Below are 22,822 nucleotides of genomic sequence, written 5' to 3'. Positions count from 1 at the left end.
TGCGTTATAATTCTGCCTGCGGCGCTTCTTTCAAGACATGGTAACTAGTAAGGAGGTCACATTTGCTGCACTCAGGAGCTGCTCCGAGGTTGACAGTGCAAGACAGCTGTTTGGGTTTCAAATTTCGCCGGCTTTTTTCAGTTTTTCAGGTTAATACAGTGAAACTGCAAATATTTTTAAGCTTTCCGATATTTTGGAACTCCCATCTTGATTCGCATCGCTTTTTCTTTTTTCTACATAAAGTAGAATTAAAGTTTGTTAATTTATTTATGTGTTTTCGCTTCTCCTTTTATTTGAATAATATACAAGTAGTTTAACATGATAATTAATTTAAAATTATTAATAATAATTAATTTAAAATTAATTTAAAATTGTTACTAAATTGCGTGCTTCAGCTTTGTGAGTTGAAACATCTTCCTACACTTGTTTAATCCATTTTAAAATCTACTGTAGGTATAGAAAGACTACTTGTATATACTGTAGGTATAGACTAAAGTCGTGGGAATTTCCATCAACGGGTTATCCTTGCTATTATTTGCATTTGTAGCTGCTATAATTCTTGATGCCCATTGCTTCCTCATGAATGCTAATTAAATTCGTATGCTTCTGGACAGGGTGGTGAAACTGAAATCAAAGTTGGTGTTCCTATAATGTTATTAGGCATTAAAATGATTTTCTATAATTTAAAACGCATTGATCTGCATATGAATGTAGAGCCAACCCAACTAGCACGAGAACGTTCAATGCAAGTGCTTCACAAACGGGTCGGGAACGTTCAAGCAGAACGTTTAAAATGCCCTCTATATGTTACAGTTCTAAGACGGCAATAACACGTCAAATACTTGTGTTTGTAACTCTTTCATACAGCGTGTCATTAACGTTCTAGTACAACGTTTTTGCCACATTTACCTGAACGTTCTGAGCAACGTCTATGCATTCCAGTTCTATGACGGACAGTAGTACGTCAAAAGTGGTACTACTATCAGTTTTTTATAACGTTCTATGAATGTTCTAACGTTCTAACAGAACGTTCCTTTAACGTTCTGGCAGAACGTGGTGAGTCATGCCAATATGTTACAGTTCAATAACGGGCAGTAGAACGTCAAAAAATGATGTTACTATCAATTTTATAAAACGTCCCTTGAACGTTATATGGAAGCTTCGTTAATCTTCTAGTAGAACGTTCTTTCAATGTTCTAGCAGAACATTTCTTTAACGTTCAGGCAAAACGTTCTGAATTACGTCTGTAAGAGGTAGGTCATTAATGGACGTCAAAATGTGGTACTAGTAGCAATTTTATATAACGTTCCTAGAACGTTCTATGAAAGTTTCTATAACGTGCTAGCAGAACGTTCTCTTAACGTTTGGGCAGACGTTCTGAATATCGTCTATAGATTACAGGTTTATAGCGAGCAATAGCACGTCAAATACTTGTACTGTTAACACTTCTGTATAACATGCAAAGAACGTTCCAAATCACGTTAAACTAGAATGTTTTGAGTTACGTCTAACTAGAACGTTCTGAATCACGTCTATGTGTTGAGACTCTGAGGGACAACAGTACGTGAAATATTTGTTTTTGTAATACTTGCGTCTAATGTGCCAGAAACTTAGTTTCCAAATTGTGAATTCAGAATTCATATAATAATTTACATTTCTTTAAAGGAAGAGAACACTGCAATTTTCTGGAAAAGACATATAGTACTTATAAGGAAATTAGCCACCTATATAGCAATTACTAACATCTGAAAGAATTTTTGGTGTTTTAAATATATTTAAAAATGATAGGTGTTTTTCAATTTACATAAATAAATAAAAAGAATAGTTTCGTCTTTTGCTTTGTTTTTGTATTAGCAATCGTTGGAACAATTTTCGGCTTTTTTTTTTTTTTTTTTTTTTTCTTCCCCTGACAAGAAGCAGGTAACGCTAAAAAACAATTTTCTTAACAACGGTATAAAACAAATCATTTGAATTAAATTATTTCAATGAGAAATTCAGTTTCGATATTATTCAGTAGAACAGTCTGTAAAATGAACTTTGAAAACTGAGAATGTTTGTTTTCATCCAGTTTCAAACTGTGTGATGTCTGGGATTTTCAATAGCTTGTTTTTCAGCTTTTTAAATATTCTGATGTAATTTTGTAACGCTATAGTAGTAATTTTATATTGTTAGCTTTCTACTAAACTTTAAATAATTTACGGAATTAGAAACATTAAAAATTAGCATTTCACAATAGCTTCTAATAAACCAGCCAATAAATTTTATTCAACTGTGTTCAAACTACTTAGTTTCATACGTAAATAGTGTTTATGGAAAAGAAAAAAATCTCCGTTTTCGATGAATAACTTAACATTTATCTACGACTTCACAGGCTTTGGTCTTATATTAGTAATCCTAAAATTATTATCTGAACCACATAATTTTTATGTATCAACAGATCAAGAATGGCCAACAATTCAATCAAGAAGTAATTTTTTGTCTGTCATAGCTGACAGGTAACACTTTCAGCACGTAAATGCAACTTCGTCATGATTCATAAAAATGAATTTAATGAATGAACATTTTAATGGTATTCTCACGAACTCGCCTTAATTTTATCACGTTTATAAATGTTTTAATAAATATTCAGTAGGTAAATTTTATTATTTACCTACTGAATTTATCTAATATTTAGTGAATGCATTTTGTTATTTTATTTCCCTTTTGTTAAATATAAACGTTTTTTTTTTTCAAATTTTATATTAAGCTGAAAAGGGGAGTTTTTTTTTGTAACGTTTTGTGTGTTACCTTTATTTATTAAATATCATGTTCTTCGCACTTAAACCATAAAATTCAATTCAACAGCAATATCGCAAAATAATTTTAAAATGAGCATATCTTTAGAATTTCGGATACACTGTCGTGCGCTGGATATAAATGTTCTTTTTTTCCCGTCCAGTTTTGCCATTGCTCGCTTTGACATTATTGAGTTTGTTAATAAAAATTCGTTAAAGTTTTACAAAATAGGAAATAGATAAAACAAATTCCAAATTTGGACTTCCAATTGGCCATATTCGAGTGGTGTTATTCAAAATTTGATGTCTCTAGGTACTGTTGTTTTTTTCGCAGTGCGAGAAATGAATATACATTCATGCAGATTCTTCATTATTAAATTTCTTTAAATATAATGCAGGGCTCTAATATTTGGGGGTAACAATTTGAAAAGTGAAACGCCGTTTATGGTGAACCAACGCAAAATTCTGAAGCAAAATTAATAGACCTTCTGGGCAAATTGCTCCTTTGGGCTAAGAATAAAAGAAGGAAAACATAATACTAACAAACGATAGCAAACTATAGATGCTTAGAACATTTCATTATTAAAAGAAAGTGTTATTGTTTCTTACTACGTGAATATAATCACTGTCAAAATAGCCTTGTCAATCCATCCGCCATTGAAACTTGCAAACAGGAAATGCTTTTGCTGATTGCTTATTAACTAATTTATGATAACTAGTTGTCAACAAGCGTCTTGTAGTAATCGTATAAGCCCACGTATTAACATTCCGCACAAGAATAGACATTTGTAGCAGGTATTTAATCTTTCAATCAGTTATCCAAGATAATTTCTTTATCTTGCTTTTGAATGGTTATGTTTACAAATAAGTGAAAATAAGACATTTGAAATTTTAATTATCTAATACATACATTGATGCTTATTGTAAATGAAATCAGAATGTAAGAGAAACTTGTACCACCAAATCTAAAAATATTCCTTTTTAAAAATATTTTTTAGAGACCAGGCGGTCCTGTCTCAGTGTCAGGTCAAATCAGAGGATTGAATTCAGGTCTTCATGGTTTCCACGTTCATCAGTACGGTGATCTTTCCAATGGTTTGTATCTATCTTTCATAGAAGTTAAAAATTTGATGTGACCAATTCATTACCTTTCACGATATCGTCATTATGATCGAATATGATCCACCACGTGATTTTTTCAACGTAAGATTATAACAAACGTTTTATCTGCAATAGAGTAGCACACATTTCATTGTAACAAGTTAAATGTAATTTTTATGCTTGTAAAGTTTTCAAAATATTTTCAAGTGGATAAAAGTTTATAATGAAACTCGTCAATGATATGTCGTTCAAAATCAGTACATGTATTATATAGATGTATTTTTTGAAATTTCTTTTAGAATAGTCTCCTTCCATTTACTAATTTGAATTTAATGATAATTTCGAACCGAATTATGGCATAAGCGTCACATGTAAAATTTATTGCCCTTTCAGTAGATCAGTCGGAAGACAATAAAATGTTCATCATCGGTTCATTCATGGTATTTTATACTCTATTTAGATTAAATCTATTTATAAACAAGACGCCATAATTCTAAGCGTTGTTAGCTTCTTAAATACTTTATTCTTCTCCTTTAAAACTAGCATTACACTGATGTGCGTTGGTATTATAATAGAAAACTTTATATGTAAAATGCATTCAATTTTATTATTCACATCATGGAACAGCTTCAGTATAGCCCACCTTCAAAGTCTGGCGAATTTTTTTTTGGCGCCAAAGCGCGTGAAATATGTTCTTTTAAAAAATGGTTACCATCGAGATTTTCGAGGAAATTCCGTGTTTCAAAAATAGCGGCCATCTTGATTTCACCAGAAATCGTGGATAATAGAAATAAATTTACGACTATTATACACGATTTTAAAAGAAAAAAAATATTAAGGAACAATTAATGAAAATGGTTAAAGGTAAAAGGATGTAAGTTTAAAAACAATGTCGGAAAATCTCACATTTGCTTGGCTTTCCCAAATGTAAGATACCTCTCCATGGTATCTTACATTTTTCACAACAAACTTTATCCTTCAATAATCCACAATCTATCAAAAATCCTCTAAAAAGTTCATACTCTCTTGTTAATTCATACATAAAATATTCGTTTGGAATGCCTGGCTTTCCCAAACTTTTACGCTTGTTTGAAAACTCCCATTTTAAATGTTCCTTTAAAATCTCCTGATACTTTAATTACGATATCTATAACAGTAGGGGTAGAGCAATTTATAACTAAATGCAAAAATCTTCTCTACAAAACAATATTCTCCGCACTATCTGAGCATTAAACAATCGCCGAAAATAGTGTTACGAATTTTGTGTTTAGATAGTTAATTTTAGTAGAATTCTAATTAAAAAATATTGTATTTCCTCGTGCAGTGCAGCGTGAGAGAAAGCTATGCCGGAAAAGTAAGAATACAGGGGCACGTGCATTTAACTTTGAGTAAATGAGTATCTCGGTAATTTGTATTGAAATTAAATAAATGTAACTGACCACTATGTTAGCTGTAACCGTAATTCCATCCTCTTTAGAAATCAGAAATTTACAATGTTTGTTTACAATGCGTTTGCCGAATAGTATGGGTTGCCACATCATATCATTTATCGCCATTCTTAGCGATATTTTTTTCGTTAAAATTCTGGGTGGGCTACACTAAAGCTGTTCCCACATCATAAAAAGAAAGAATTACCAAAATTACGTAAGCCTAAGGACAGAAGGTAAAATATCCACACAAAGTCTGTCCCACCGTTGACACTCATTCACTGTCTGCCAACTTCAACATCGTTAAACGTTGTTTTGTCTTTTGTCTTTTTAAGTTTTTCTTTCCTTTTTTAACTTTTTCTTACTGTTGCCATTTACCATTTTCTGAACTTTGCCTTGCCATCGCTACTTTTCATTTATATTATTATTACGTTCATCTATTATTTACAGAACGCTGTATTACACGCGGTGGCCACTAGATGGCGCCGTGGTGTTAAGTACTAAAGTTTTTAATATGTTTCATTTTTTAAATCTGTAATTTTTATATATCTAATAATATCTTTTATTTATTTTATAATACTATTACGATAAATAATTTGGCAAAAACACAGCTTTAACTATGTAGCTGTTGCACTGAAGTTGCTAATTTTTCAGGTCAGTTACTTCCAGATTAGATTTTATTAACCCGCGAGCACACGCACCGATCCCACGAACACGAGAACACGCGCCGGGTATGTCATACCCGAATAAAAAATTGTAATTAAAAATTTGTCAAAAAATTAATCGCTTTTTTAAAAGAAATTAAATGTAAAACAAAGTTAATACTTCATTTTAGACAAAATAGGAAACAATAAGGAGAGGAAAAATTATTTACTTACAATTTTTTTAACACTGTTTACAAAATGAGGTCATATGTTCCATACATCCTTTTGCTACAATTTTCACAAATGAATCTAGTCTTTCTCTTTTATCTTGGGGCACTCTGTACACCTCTTGCAAGTGATTTTAGGTTTTCTTGGGGACAGTTCATTGTTAACATGTTCATCGGTGGTCAGCGTTTGTCCAGAATCAGGAACCACAGATGCTCGCCGTCGTTCATTTTGAACATTTTCTATTAGCTGCATCCCTAAGGCTTTGCGAAAAGTACTCATCGCGTTCACGAGTGAAATTTTCTCGTATTGAATAAATATATTTGTATTGTAAACTACATGTTTTAACATATCTTCATCGCTAAGCAATGACAAGGAATTTAAAGGTGTTGAGAAGTTTTTAGAATACTTTGTATTTCCAGGGAGTTTAGGTATAATATTTTTGGCGCCAATTCTAATATTAGTCCGGAATTTATTTTTGTTCCATTTTTTCCAACATAAAAACTCATTGCTACATTCTAGAGTTTCATTTTCTGTTTCTGTACCTGAATCACTACTCTCTATGGGTGAATCATGATTACTATTATATATTCTTCGTCATCAACATCTTCCTCTTCTTCACTAAATGAATCCTCATCAGAAGAAACTGTTTCAAGGAGATTTCTCAATCTTTTCATCTCTTCATCGTAAGGAAGATACGGCGTCATGCTTACAACTCAAGAAAAACCTATTCTAAAAGCTTGAAAACGAAAAGTACGAAGTACGAGAAGTACCGAGAAACGTGAGTACACGCACGGGTATGACATGCCCGAACAATGCTGTTCCTAAAAAACCGTTGCACTTACCACCTCAGGAATTTCCCCCATTTAAATGTGTGACCTTGAACTCAGCTACACCAAGTTTCGTCCTTTTATGAAATAATGAGCGAGAAATATACAAAAAGAAAAATGCACATGGGTATGACATACCCGCCGCGTGTGCTCGCGGGTTAAATGTGTCCGGAAGATCCCGAGCTTTCTTACAAAATTTAGATTTTTTTTTTTTTTTTTTTTTTTTTGGCATACCGTTGTTATTATCGTTTCAAAACATTTTTAGCAACTGTTTCCCTAGGGAATTTCGATAATCATATTTTGAATTTAAAAGAAAGAGCTTGAATAAACTTATTTTTCTTAAAGGTTATTTTTTATCGACGGACCAGCTTCACTGCTTCGTTTTTAATTATTTTATTTAGAAAAACATCATATACAAATATTTACAGTGAAGCAAAATACAATTTAATTGTGAGCTTCGGTTACAAGTAATTGCTCACGTCAGACCGGTTAGATTTCTTCTTCAAGTCTGCTGCCTCAATCGCAGGAGGCGATAATTTGGCGAGATTCGTTGGCGTAAAATGCCCCAACATCCCGCCCGGCCTTGCTATGTTCACATGCAAGAACTTAACATAAATTTAATTATGAAATACCAGTATTAGAGTTTCAGTTATTCATGTAAACAATAAAATATGTATAGAAAAATATAAAATAAGTAAACAAAACATGAATACAAAATTATTGAGAGAAATAATTTTCAATATAATTACTAACAACTGAGTAACATAATTCACAACTTGCTAAACTTCAATAGGCAATACAGCTATTTTATTAATTGTCCTTTTAAAGTCCCCTGTTTTGGTACGAACTTTTACAACACGGACTTTTCCATCAGAACCGTGGTACAATGATGTTATTCGCCCTAAAAGCCAATTGTTAATTGGCAGAAAATCTTCTTTAATCAAAACCATTTGGCCGATCATCAGATCATTTTTTTTTTCAACCATCCATTTTGATCTAGACTGTAAAGTATTCAAGTAATCAGACTTCCATCTTTTCCAAATAAGTTGTATAGTTTTTGTAGTTTTTTGCCAACGACTTAAGCGGTTTTCCTTTAAATCCGTTAAAAACGGCTCAGAAATTGCTGTTATAGGTCGCCCTATCAAGAAATGACCTGGCGTCAGAACTTCGAAACTTTCTGAATCACTAGAAAGAGGAGTCAGCGGTCGCGAATTTAATATTCTTTCTATCTGAATGACAATCGTTTCGAATTCTTCGTAAGTGAATTCGAAACGATTCGTAAGTCCACCGAAGTGAGGCGATTTGGGTGGAATAAAATTCCAATCTATATTTTCTTGCGAAAAATGATTAGCTAATTCTTTGTCTGGGAAATTAATGAGTTTATAAAATTTTTTCAATTTTGAATTCGCTCCAACAAAGTTAGTAGCATTGTCGGTATAAATTTTGAAACATTTGCCACGTCTACTTGTAAAACGTTTAAGTGTTGCAATTAAAGCATCGGAAGTCAAATCTGTTAATGTCTCAAGATGGATGGCTTTTGTTGCGAAACATATAAAAATACAAATATACAATTTATTCAGAATACCTTTACGTTGATTTTTAAATTTCACTAAATAAGGGCCACATAAATCAATACCTGTAATAGAAAATGGTGCTGAAACATTAACTCTTTCACTAGGCAAATTACCCATAATTTGTGAAGAAAGAGTGGGCTTACATTTAAAGCACGTTACACATTGATGTACTGTTTTGCGTGCGAGACTACGGCCACCTAAAGGCCAAAATTTCAAGCGCACTGCATTTAGCAGACCTTGTGGTCCAACATGAAATAATTTCCTGTGTAAACTTTCAAAATAAATTTTACTTAATCTTGAACCCTTAGGTAAAATAGGAGGATGTCTTTGAGAATATGGCACTGAAGCATTCTTCAGCCTTCCTCCTACACGTACTATTCCTTTGTCATCAAAAAACGGAAATAAATTCGAAATATCACTTGGCAGTTTCTTTCCTTCAAGGAGAACTCGTTGTTCATGCTTAATCAACACTTCTTTGGCTTCTCTTACATCCTCCACTGACAGTGGTCCTGTGTTTTTTACCTTATTCCCGCAATTGAAAATAAACCTGAAAATATAAGACAAAACATGGTTAATTTTATAATAATTGTTTGAAAGTTCTAACGTGAGAGAAGATCGGCAGGATTTTCTTTACCTGCACAGTCATGCCAAGAGTTGGGATCTGTCAAGCTGGTGATTTCGTTCACTCGGTTTGCCACAAATTGCTTCCATCGGGTTTTTGCACCCTTTATCCAAAAAAGTGCAATCTTGGAATCTGTCCAATGGTATTCAACAGAAGATCTTTTCAGATTCACGATTCTCTTTACCTTAGAACTAAGACGAGCTGCAACTAGAGCACCCAATAGTTCTAATCTTGGTAAGGTTACACCGTTTAATGGAGCCACACGACTTTTTGAAGTCAGGAGTTTCACCGATATTCCACTGAGTGTCTTCACCTTCAAATATATGGCAGCGCCATATGCCTTTTTACTTGCGTCGCAAAAACTGTGTATTTCATCTGTATCTTCCTTTGATGCAGAATCATTAACCAACCTAGGTATTTTCAAATTTTCTAAGTGATGAAGTTCAGCACACCACTTCTTCCATTCCTTTTCAATTTCCTTTGGTAAAGGTTCATCCCACTGAATTTTCTCATTCCAGAGATCTTGGATGAGGCGTTTAACTCGAATGGTGAAAGGCGAAATTAATCCTAAAGGATCAAATATCTTCCCTATTGCTTGAAGTAAGAAGCGTTTCGTATTTTTGTCCATAGAAAGAAATTCCAAAAGATTTTTAGTATCCATAGTTAAATAATCTTCGTGCGTCTTCCAAGAAAGTCCCAAGATTTTAGTTTGGTGTGCGCCCAAGCTGAGAGTAGCGTCTGCAGGATAGGTTCGAATTCTTCATTCTTCCATTGCTCCATTAATTCAGCATTATTGCTAATCCACTTCCTGAGGACCATTCCAGCCTCTTCCATAATTTTCTTGGCATTTTTAGATACTTCAAGTGCTTCTTCAAAATCCTCGCTTCCAGAAATGAGATCATCTACATAAAAACACTGGTTTAAAATTTCAACTGTTTCGGGAAAATCTTCCTTGTATTTTTTAATATGATGTCTAATAGTAGCTGCTAACAGGAATGGGCTCGAACTGACCCCGAAATTTACTCGATTGAAACGGTAAATCTGTAAATTGAGCCTTTTATCAACACTTGGATCATCACTACTCCAAAGAAAACGAACTGCATCCTTATGTTCATCAGAGAGGCATATCTGCAGAAAAGCTTGTTTAACATCTGAACAAAATGCAATTTTGTTCAATCTGAAATTAATTAGTAAATCCAAAAGATTTGGATTTAAGTTAACCCCTGGCCACAAGCAGTCATTTAAAGAAAGTTCATTATTTTGATGACTACCCGCATCAAAGACGATCCTAGTTTTCGACGTTAAACTACTTTCTTTCCGCACAGCCTGGTGAGGCAAATAATATATAGGCCTATTTAAAGGATTTTCTTTTGTATCAGGATTTACGATGCTGATTATGCCTTCTTTTAAATAATCACAAATAATTTCACGGTATTGTTGATGTAACTCAGGATCATGACTAAATCTTCTCCACAAATTCTGAAAACGCTGCCGCGCCAAGGAATAATTATCAGATAATTCTTCATAATGTTTCCTAAAAGGTAGTTGTACTACATAACGTCCATTTTTAAATTCAACGGTGTCATTAAAAATTTCCATTGCCTGATCCTTTTCATGCAAAACTGGATCATCACGAATACCAAGTCCCTCTAAATCAAAGAAAAGTTTTAAAGTATTTTGAAGAGAGTCATTTTGCACAAGAAAACAATGTCCCTGATAAGAAGGTTGTATTTCGTTAAGCTTCCCGCATGCGATCCATCCGAATTCAGACTCTTTAAACAATAAATCATCATTTATTTTATACGTATTATTTTTCAAAACCTTAAAAAATAAATCAGCACTTATAAGGGCATGTACCTCTGAAGCTTCATAAAATGATTTATCAGCTAAATTTAAAAATTGTGGAATTTCTACTTTCGAAATATCTAACGTAGTACACGGAGTTAGTCCTGTTATCTTATTTACAATCAAGAATTCAACTGGTTCATTAAAGGTACATTCTTCATTTGAAATAAATGTATTCACTTTCCATTTAATATTTTGAATTGATCCATTAAGACCTGTAACAGGCATTTTAATTTTCTCCCTTTTTATTCCTAAGCATTCACTTATTTTATCTGTAAGAACACATATATTAGATGCGCTGTCTAAAATCGCACGGATTTTTATTCTTCGATTATTGGCGTCACGGACATAAATCTCTGCAGTAGAAAAAAGTACAGTTTTTCTTTTTTGTTTATTCTTGTTACTTAAAACACTCAACGCTTTCAATTCTGAGTCACCTTTTCCAGCGGCGGCATCGAGCTCAATTTTGTTTTGTCTAAGTGGCGTCACCGAGCGACAAGGAGTCTTCGAATGACCCTCATTATCCATGCATATTAATTTATTGTGTTTTTTTCCGCAAGCGCATTTAAATTTCGAGAGACACTGACTTTTCTTATGATTTTGCTTTAGACATAATTCGCAGAGTTTATGTGAACGAATTAATTTTAATCTTTCATGAACACTTAACTTTAAGAATGTATCGCAAAGGAAAATAGGATGAAAGCTCCTACACACTACACAGTTTTTATTTTTATTTTCATTTGTCAAAAGAACCTTCGATTTATGGGAAGGAGTGGAATTCTTGTTTATATTAACCTTACTTCCGGGTGTAATATTTCTATTTATAGATAACAAAACTGATTCACGCTGTTCCAAAAATCTAATAAACTCGTCAAATGTTGGAACTATTTTCGATTTGTGAGATAATTCAAAATTTTTTCTAGATTCTTTATCTAGTTTTTGAAGAAGAATATTTATTAGAAAAACATCACATAACTTGTTCTGTTCATATTTTAATACTTTCAAAGCGCGTAAATTCTTTTGTATACAATCAATCATACTTCTGATATCTTTCGCATTTTCGGATTGAACCTTTTCAAAATTTAAAATATTCTGCACATGAATGTCAACAATCAGACGTTCATTATCATAGCGAGATTCTAAAGCATTGTACAAAGATTCAAAATTATCAAAGTTACTACCTAAATGCTTAGCATCATTAGTAAGACAAGATCTTAGATAATATAATTTCTGTGAATGACTCAGCTGAACATTATTTGTAATTAAATCATCAAATTGAGTTTTAAATGAACTAAATTCTTCATATTTTCCTGAAAATTCAGGCAAAACTAACGCTGGGATTTTAGTTTTGATTTGAAAATTTTCATCTACATTACTTTTAGTAACATTTACTGCTTTTGCAGAATTTAACTTATTGTAAGAATTAATGAGAATTTCAATTCTTACCTCCAATTTTTCCAGACGATCATCACATTGGTTTAAGTCGTCATGAATTTTGGTCAGATCATCATCTTTCATTTCACTTTGTGCGTAGCACGCACTTCGTAGTTCATCAACTTTCTTTTGAAGAGCTTGAATGTTCTTTAGTTTAACTTTAAGTTCAACTAAGTCCACATCATTATTTGCAGTTTGCACAAAAGTTTCGAATCTAGTTATTTTCCCCTTTAGGGATGCTTTGCTTTTCATTAATATATCCATACCGCTGAAGTAGGCTCCAGGGTCGACGGAGCCAGATGAATAAACTTATTTTTCTTAAAGGTTATTTTTTATCGACGGACCAGCTTCACTGCTTCGTTTTTAATTATTTTATTTAGAAAAACATCATATACAAATATTTACAGTGAAGCAAAATACAATTTAATTGTGAGCTTCGGTTACAAGTAATTGCTCACGTCAGACCGGTTAGATTTCTTCTTCAAGTCTGCTGCCTCAATCGCAGGAGGCGATAATTTGGCGAGATTCGTTGGCGTAAAATGCGCCAACAGAGCTCTTAAACATTTTTAAGCCCCCAGATTGTGTACATTCAATTCAGTTGTATCATATATTCCATACTTTTATGTGATTATATTTATATGATGGGTGAGGTATAACTGGACTGATGGAATACAGCAACAAAAATTTAATATTTCAGGTCCTCTAATATACTTTTTCCAAAATTTTAGCCTCACGTTCCATTTGCAAGTGCTTTCTAGATAAAAATAATGTAATTATGCAGTCATAGTATTAACAATAACAGGGGAACTATTAACAATTAATTGATACTTACAAATGAATTCGTGATTACTGATTACAATATATAATTATGTAATGAAAAGAATGCTTTAGAACTTTAGAACTTTTCCCAGCCCACCAATAATTGTGTCCTGATCCACTGAGATGTCATGACCCATACTTAGATAACATTAAATTCACCCCCACCTCCATTCACCCTCACCCCAATAAAATAGTTAAACTGCGTAGAAAAGAATAGCTTTAATGGTTGGCGAATTCATTTTCCAAGTTCAGCAAAAGCTGTGTTATGAATTGCATCTATTTTCATAAGTGTCATAAATCTTAAACAAATATTGGATGAAACTTGCAAAGTCTCCAACACATTTAAGTATTAAAAACTTGCACAAATCGGCATTTGGATTTTTATCAAAAGTCCACTCTGGACACCACCATATGTTGATGGGAATTTCACATTTGATTTATTGTTTTGACATAAGGAAAATCATTAGTGTAGCAATTCCAGTTTTTTTGACCGTTATATGTGAATTCCCCCACCTTGACTTTTTATTCTGTTACCCATATCAGCCTGTGGCCCTATTTTATCGCAACTTTAGGCTGTGGTTTTATCCACTCTCACTGAGTGGTGTCCTGTGATTTTACTACTTTGTTTGGCTAATTGGAAATTTAAAGAAATCCTGTATCATTATAAGTAATCTTATAATTTTCAGGTCTTTTTAAATAATATTCTAAGAAATATTTTCGTTAGTTTAAAAATTAATAAAAATATCTCTAGCACCATATATCTTAAGATAAGAATTTAAAAATTGCATGATTCAGAGTACATTTTATACGGTTGTATACTATTTTAAATGCCAACTCCTAGAATCGTACAGACAGATAGACATCCTTCCGTCGAACCTTTTAGGAAATGTAACCATAAACTTCAATGAAGGTTTAAAATAACATATTTATTAACACACCAGGCTGATGCTTACATAAATCAATACAATAACACAACTTAATATCGGATGCTTGCGGGAAACGTAGAACAAATGTTTCAGTAAATTAAGATATAAAATGCGAAGTAACACGATCTTAAATAAGCTTAGACGCATATTACTTTGTTTATTACTCCTGGATAAACTTCGAAACCGACACTAAATATTTCACGAAGCATATGAAGCTTGCCGAAGATAATGATGATTAATGAGTCCCAGTAACAAGAAAGCATAATAAAATAGCATGTCAGCAAGACTGCCTAGATCTCTTTTTCAAACTCAAGAGCTCTACGCTTATATATATTAACTAAATTGCATTGTGGTGGAAGTTGATAAAAGTAGAAGTACTATTAAAGTCAAAATAATCAAATAATTGAGTGAATTAATATTAAACCTTATAATTCGAACCGAATGTTTTCTCTGCCATTTTAGGATGTACTAGCGCCGGTGGACACTACAATCCTTACGGACTGGATCATGGAGCACCAACAGATGCTGTTAGGTAATTTTGGATTACTTTCTAGAATGTTTCCAATACAATTAATAGGTACAATTATTTGACAAAATGAAGCAATACAATATCTGAAAAATACTCAATGCAAATTGGAAGTATTCCAAATGTGCAACATTCGAAATAATTTCTGACACTCAAAACTATAAAACCAAATTTTCGTATAAAAATAATTGAAAAGCATATTTTACTCAGTATCTCTTTTTTGAGGGGGAGGGGAAGAGTAGGGAATGAAAACTGGTTTTAAAACTGTTTTCTGTTAAAAGCTATAGGAATTCGGTTCAAGTTTTTGGCATTTAATTTTCTTTATCTATTAAATTTTCCGTGTCTTCAGATATAAACCTAAATTTTCAGTATCAAGATATATAGAAGGTATTGAAATGGAGATGAAATATGTAAATATTTGAATAAAAGTTTCTTGTATAGCGCTTCCGAGCACCAGTCAGACTCTTGCACCAGGCAAGAGATCCGAATGTCGGCGAGACAGGGGAAAGTCACTTTTGCCTGGCGGCACAATGCTTAGTTTTTAAACAGCAAGACCCAAGCTTAGTTCCAAGTCTGCCAATTTCAAGAATACAGAGACAATGCAGTACCGCAGTTCCCATATGTGCTGATACACAGCGATACGGAGGGGGGGAGAAGACCACATTAGGCTACCGCCACATTACCGCCACATTAGGCTAAGAACGTGATAAAAACACACAACCTGTTCCCCAGTTCAAGGGGCAAATGACGAACAAGAGCGCATGCGTCACAACGCCACGCGCTAAAATGCAACAAAAGGGCTCAAAATGCAACAAAAAAGCTCAAATAGGCAGGCCTGCGCTCTAGCATTACATATAATTGAATAATTCAAGAAGGAGACGCCGTGGGTCTAGCACCGAGCTAAGAAGTGACCTTCGAGAGGGAGAAGGCCATGACACTTTATAAGTTTTCGTCGGAAATATAACTTTATCTTGTTGCTTAGTTAATTAAAATAGCTGAAAGAAAGGAGTTTTTATATGCATTATTTTCTTTAGCTTTTTAGGCTTTTTACAGATATTTTAATTAACTTTGTGCATAAATATAATTGAGAGAACCGAAGAACAAACGAACATTTTGCAAAAATTTAAACGCTGATTGAAAATTGACACTGTCATGATAAATTGGGAAGGGGTTCTTAAGATAATAATTAATATTTTACCTAGGCTCAAGTATTAATTTATTTGCTTTTCAAAGCAAAATATATAACGATCAACTTCTATACCTTCAACGTATGTAAATGAAATACTATGTAAATTATCTAATAAATGTGATAAAAAATATTTCATACAAGAAACACAAATCTTATAACAGAAAAGCCTTCCAACATTCATATTTGAAATGAGATAATCTAACAAACAACATACACAATTGGCAAAAATATATATAAATGATAATTTTAATTCCCATTTTCTAAAAATTTAGAAGCTAAAATATGTAGATACACCTGCATATGGTTGAAAGAAATAGTGTTAAGAAACATCAGCATTACTACTAAATATTATAATCCATAATTATTGCATTTTTAATCATATAATATTTAAAAAACACTCTAAATTTTACATTAAGTGCAAATTGCAGTTATGTTATTTTTCTCTTGGAATTTGTAATATATCTCTTGGTATGAATACGAATGTTGCAAGTTGTTTTTTATTTGAATACATTCCATTTTCATTGCTAATTTTTTTACATGCTTGTGATAGCAATAAAATTCATGATAAATGGGAAAAAACCTTTTGTTGTGTGCTATTTAATGAAGAGCAGATTTAAATATGCAGTTCTTACTATTGTTTATATTATTCAAATCATTTCTGCGCAGTATCCAAGGGAAAGTATCCAAAGAAATATTATTGATTTGAAAAAATGAATAAAATGGCCGTGAGAATTTGCCATTGTCTAAAACATGTATATATATATATATTTACATACGATCGAAAGAAATGATGTTAAAAATCATCAGCATTGCTGCTAATTATTGTACTTTTAACAGCTTGCTATTTAAAATACGCTAAATGATTTTTTATTAATTGGAAACAGTAGTTCTATTACTTTTTTATGGTCGCTTTCAAACACTGCATAGTTTATGTGTTTTTTTAAATATTGCCAGTTGTGTATGTTAGGTTATCTCATTTCAAATATGAAAATTGGAAGGCTTTTTTTTTTTTTGTTATATAAGATTTAGGTATGTTTCTTGTATGAAGTAGTTTTTATCACATTTATTAGCTAATTTATATAGTATTTCATTTACATACGTTGGAGATATAGAAGTTGATGTTTATATATTTTGCTCTGAAACGCGAATAAATTATTACTTGAGTCTAGGTAAAATATTACTTATTATCTTAAGAACCTCTTCCCAATTTATCATGACAGTGGCAATTTTCAATCAGGGTTTAAATGTTTGTAAAATGTTCGTTTGTTCTTCGGTTCTCTCAATTATATTTATGCACAAAGTTAATTAAAATATCTGTAAAAAGCCTAAAAAGCTAAAGAAAATAATGCATATAAAGCCTCCTTTCTTTCAGCTATTTTAATTAACTAAGCAACAAGATAAAGTTATATTTCCGACGAAAATTTAAAAATCCAGATGACTTTCCGACGATAACATCGGATGGAAAGCTCCGTCATTTTTATAAAGTGTCATGGCCTTCTCCCTCTCGCAGGTCACGGTTAAGACCACTCCCTGCAGGTTAGATTCTCTTGCAGATTCCAAAACTGTTTGCCTTAGTCCTCACAATATGTATTTTAATTGTGGCCTCTGATGATCTTTAACAAGCTTAGCTCCTAAAATGACCGTATGATTTCATAATTTTACACTACGATATTTTTCTTTTAGAAATGTGGATTTTGATTTTGACTGATATATGGATATTTCGGCCGCCATTGCACATAATCGATATTGATGATATGAACATAGAGCCGGCCTGAATTGTTTCTAGCAATACGTCATGCTGTAAAGAACTTCGTAAAAAGAACTCCTGGGTAAAAAATGAAACATTAACTTCTTCAATAAAACGTAACAAAAAGGCCCGTCAGGGTAAAGTTACGAAAGTTTAGAAAACTGATGATGAGCTTAAAAAAGCTTAGCTCAAGGAACTCTAGGCTAAACTCAGGAAAACTCCTTTCGAGATGTGCGACAAAAATATTCAAGTAAGCATTAATTTTGTATGAGCGAGCAAACCAAATGAAGATGATCGTCTGTACTGGAAATGATGAAAGCTCGTTATAGTAACTACGATGATGAGACACTCAATTGACTCTGAAGTTGAGAAAACGCATAACCACAATGAACAATGGATCCAGCCAGCTAGAACCGCGAAACTACGAAAGTTATTGTTAATAGTTCATAGTACATGAAGACGATCTCTGGATCCATACTTGTATCTGTAACGAAATTTGTGCTTTTTCGTACAGAATAATTAATTTTTTATATATTATTTGCTATTTTAATCACATTAAACTCTTATATACTGTTTTAGACATGTGGGTGACTTGGGTAATATAGAAGCTGATAACAATGGAGTAGCTACTGTGGATATCGTAGACAATGAACTTCGCCTGTGTGGGCCTTTGAGCATATTAGGAAGAGCCATTGTGGTAAGTTTGAATTTTTTGTTTTAACTTCATAAATTGTTAGAAAAAGAAATTAATACGAAGCGAGTAGGCGTATTTTGTGTATTATATAAATGTATATATAAAGAATACTTCTTCATGTAACAAACCAAAAAAAAAAAAAAAAAAATCAGTAATCTGCATAATAATTTTGGCCACAAATCGAACTTCACTTAGCCAAAATTCCACTTAACTGAAGCAATCAATGATTGAGAAATAACTGAATCAACGATTCCGAAGACAAGTTCTGTCCAAATTTTAAAGGCCAAATTGTTTCATTGGTTTCTTCTTTAGACAGAGCCGTAGCTAGGGTTTTCAGCGCCCGGGGACAACTGAAGATTTTGCGCCCCTTTCTGTGTACCAAGAATGGAAAAAATTTCATTCTAAAATTTTGTAGCATCAGTTTAGCGCCCTGGGACAGATGTTTTCTCTTGCTCCACCCTAGTTACGCCACCGTCTTTAGAAGTAAAGGTTTTGCAATAATAATAATAATAATAATAAAAACATATGCGTATATCCTTGCATAAATAGGGAATTAGGCCATAAATCTCTGTTCAGAAGACAACTTCAAGTATCTACGGACGTTGATGGATTATGCCAATGTTTGAATGTTTTGTAAAACTTCAATTAAAATTTATGTTTCACGAAAAGAGTTATATGCTATCATAAACGAAAATATCAAAGATTAGAATTAGCAAAAAAAAATATTGTAGATCATTACAAGTGAATAAATTAATATGTTGTTTAATAGAGCACCAGAAAAGGATTCCTGAAAATGAATACTTGTGTTCAGATTTCTTATAATAAGTGATATGTACAATAGGCGCCACTTAGTGTGATTACATTTGTTCATGACTATTTTGATAACATTAACCGAATAATAATATTAAACGAGGAAAAATGACTCCTTAAAATAGGTATGGATTTAAACGAATTAATATAACTAGAAACATACTGTTGCGTGCGTAAGAATTCGTAATAGATTGAATACTCCAGAGGCCTGAAACGTTTCACAAATATAGTCGTACAGTTCTTCGCACTATCACAGAATACAATCAGTAGGTACACTTCAAACTACTAAGAACATTAAACACAATGTAATCATCTAAAAGGCGAAACTATCAATGCTCTGGAGTCGCTGTGAACTAGCAACTCACAACAACATCTTGAGAGCAGATGTTCTTTCCTGTCTTATATAGTTTTCTCCCTGCCGCCGAGTTTTCTAGTACTTTCTGCTTCTCGAAATTACTGCATGGCATATGAGGACCCAATTACGATTATACAACTACACAGAACATCAATCATAGTTATCTAGTTACTATATCTATTACGGTGATACAGGGACTGGACCAAGATATCACCAAATAGTCGCCAATTTTGGCGACTTGGCTAGGAAATACAATTCGCCTCTTTGGCTTCTAATCGCATGCATAGCTTTGTGATACGCTATGTAACCAATTTCGAAAATTTCGTCCGAACAAATGTAACCACTTCGTCAACACCAAAGTGTGTTTCTCGTTGCAAATCATGATCGCAAAGATCGTTTCGGGATCGATTCGGTGTAGCTATTCCTAACTGTTTCAGTACTTTGTTAGCGATTGCCAAACATATGTCCTCAATCGAAACCAGTGCCTCGTTAAACACGTTTGGTATGAATTGAATGTCCGGAATTTGATTTGTTACACACAAACGATGTAGGATGTCTTCTCTCTTATATTCTTTGTATTTTCCCATAAGATCATTTAATTGGAAAGGAAGCACGTAGGTAATATGATTTCAAATAACGTGCGTATTTGCTGCGGTTGAGTGGTATTCGATGCATCAATGAGTGAAGTGTTCCAGTGTGTATCGTGTGTATAAGTGGCGCATTGAGCGTTAACTATTCTCAGTTTTTGGAAGGATGTTGGTCCATATACATTGATTAACAATAATCGCAAGTAAAAGCATTCTCAATTGTTTGGGTGAACAGTGTACAGACGGCCTAACTCGTCAGTCGACTATAAATTGGGTTGTCCCGTAATTGTTTTACCTTGTTTGCGACGTTTAAAATTTTTCGTTGATGCATTATAGTATTTAGCACTTCAGAGTAAAGTAGTGTCTTTGCAAACATATCATCCGGACACAATGATAAAAATGGAGTTAACGTTGCTGGCGGTGGTGTCAGTGCTCTTGTACGTTAATTTTCTGGTGTGAAGTGCATGTGCTGTTCATACATTGCCAAATGAACGATTGTTGAATGACGTTCATGTACTGGAAATGATAAAATGCTTCATACAACTTCATTGCTTTTAATCTAGCGTCCCGGTTGATACTGGTTGGTTTCATAAATAGGTTTAGCTGCATTTCCTACCTTAAAAACTGCCATATGTCTTCCTTTGTGAACAAATATTGGAATTTGAGCCACAGAATCGAAATATAGAAAACAATCGGCATGTCATTTTATAAAAGTCCGATTTTATATCAAAATACGTATGCTAGAACGACCTGCTATATATAAATCCGATGTGTATCCTACGTAGCGCTCACTGAAAACACTATGAGAACTGAGATGACTGCATTCAGGACAGCCTAAGAACATCTAGACAACCGAAAAAAGAGGCGTTTCGCAATTTTTTCGACAATGATTGTATTGCTAATTATGTATGTATTGTAAATTAAGCATACTAGTGTTTCTACTTCATACTTTCAGAAGTATACAATTTTAAAAGGAGTTTTGCAGCATACGTTTCGTGTGTGATAAATAATAGTATTTAAACCAAATATGCGTTTCTTTCATTGCTATGATTTTATTTCAGATTCACGAGAGAGCAGACGACCTTGGAAGAGGGAGTAATCCAGAAAGCAAGAAAACGGGTAATGCGGGATCTCGACTTGCCTGTTGTGTTATTGGAACCGCCCCATCATCTTGATTGAATGTTTCAAAATGTACAAAGGCATTACAAAAAAAATATTTCTAATGTAATTTTAACTATCGTGAAAATTTTCCTTTTTTTATATCATAAGTTTTTATGACATTGTAGGAGATAATCTTTCTTAAATAAAAGGTAGTATTTTCTACTATTCTTGTGTTTATTTATTTTTTCCGTTCTGCAACTTCCTGTTGTTTCACTGCTTGAAGCAGAATAACAGATTTTTAATTACTGAAATTAATTTTAGTTAATTAACAATAAATTTTTAATTTACGAAAAAACTGATTAAAAATTTTATTTTTAATTAGCCGTTACGCGGCCAGCCTTCGTCTGGCTTTTAAATTTACCGGAAAATTGCCTAAAGAGAACACCAAACATTAAATTTAAAAACTGCGCAGAATTTTACTCTGCAGAACAACAAATTTCAGTAAAAACCTATTACATATAAAAAAATTACAATGAAATGAGCAATATCCCTTAACACAAATATTAATTATCCTAATAAATAAATTAACCAACTTCCCGTTGCTTTCTCTCCATAAACATCCAGTATCCAAGAGAAATATTAACTTTAGAAACTGCACAGAATTATCGACCTCATTTTGCCGAGTGGCAATAGTGGTAAACTGTTGCCATTATCGGCAATGGAAACAGTGATATAAGAGCAACAATGGCATGTAGCACTTGTCTAGATGCACCTGTACCAAATTTCGTAGCCCTGGGTCTATTAGCTTACGCGCAGCACGAACGAAAGGCACACACAGGCAGACTCTTTCTTATATTATATGTAGAGAAACTGAAAAAACATATAATAATAAAAGAGCCATTAATCTCAAATGAATCCTATTTTTAAAAACCTAATCAGGATGATCACCAACCAATATTCCTTACTAAATCATGCAAGAAAAAAGGTACTAAATCTGAAAAAAAAGGTACTAAATTTATTTTATTCTGCTTAGGACATTTTAGAACATAACTCTATCTTATTACAGCTGAAAAGTTCGTGTCTGGAAAAAAATAATAAAGGGAAAAACTTCTCTTACTCTTGTTACCTGTAAAGTTGACACTTTTAGTCATTTGATTTTTCTCAGGCATTTCATTAACTTAATATGCAATTTATGTACTGAAATTTCAATTGTGTAACATCCTAAATATTGCAAGAAAAACAACAAAAAAAGGCAAGAAACAAACTGGAAGTATTTATATTTTATTTTTAGCTGATTTGCTAAAATTAATTAACTCTTAAGAAAGAGAATCTGCTGTTGACCAATATTTTAATTTTTCCTTTGGTAGAAGGAGTCATTTTTCAAAGGAGTTTGTTTAGTTAATATTTCATTTTATTCACTGCCGCTATTGTAAATACTTTTTTAGCTGCTGCTGACAAATGAGAGATATAAAGACGGTTGTAATTAATATTGTTACGTCAAGGAAGTATTTGTTCTCTTACAACATTTTTCATTTAAATTTTTTACTTTACGACGCTATAAGTTTTTTTGTCTTATTTCGGTCTTCCTACAG

General features: G+C 32.8%; 1 protein-coding gene across 2 annotated transcripts in view; it reads left to right on the top strand.

Annotated features, from left to right (window-relative positions):
• Positions 1 to 21,455, top strand: part of LOC118194543 (superoxide dismutase [Cu-Zn]-like) — a 41,106-nt gene extending 19,651 nt beyond the window's left edge. For both annotated transcript variants that reach the window (XM_035365683.2, XM_035365682.2), the window contains exons 2-5: positions 3,773 to 3,869; positions 14,684 to 14,753; positions 18,263 to 18,380; positions 21,191 to 21,455. In XM_035365683.2, the coding sequence (XP_035221574.1) occupies positions 3,773 to 3,869; positions 14,684 to 14,753; positions 18,263 to 18,380; positions 21,191 to 21,304 (399 nt within the window). In that variant the 3' untranslated portion in view covers positions 21,305 to 21,455. The remainder of the gene's footprint in view (positions 1 to 3,772; positions 3,870 to 14,683; positions 14,754 to 18,262; positions 18,381 to 21,190) is intronic.
• The last annotated feature ends 1,367 nt before the right edge of the window (positions 21,456 to 22,822 follow it).

The sequence above is a fragment of the Stegodyphus dumicola genome, chromosome 5, assembly GCF_044657685.1.
Source record: "Stegodyphus dumicola isolate Sdum_Otavi_A_Nest chromosome 5, ASM4465768v1".
NCBI lineage: Eukaryota > Metazoa > Arthropoda > Arachnida > Araneae > Eresidae > Stegodyphus > Stegodyphus dumicola.
The sequence above is the reverse complement of the archived record's forward strand: the minus strand, read 5'-3'. Positions and strand labels throughout refer to the sequence as shown.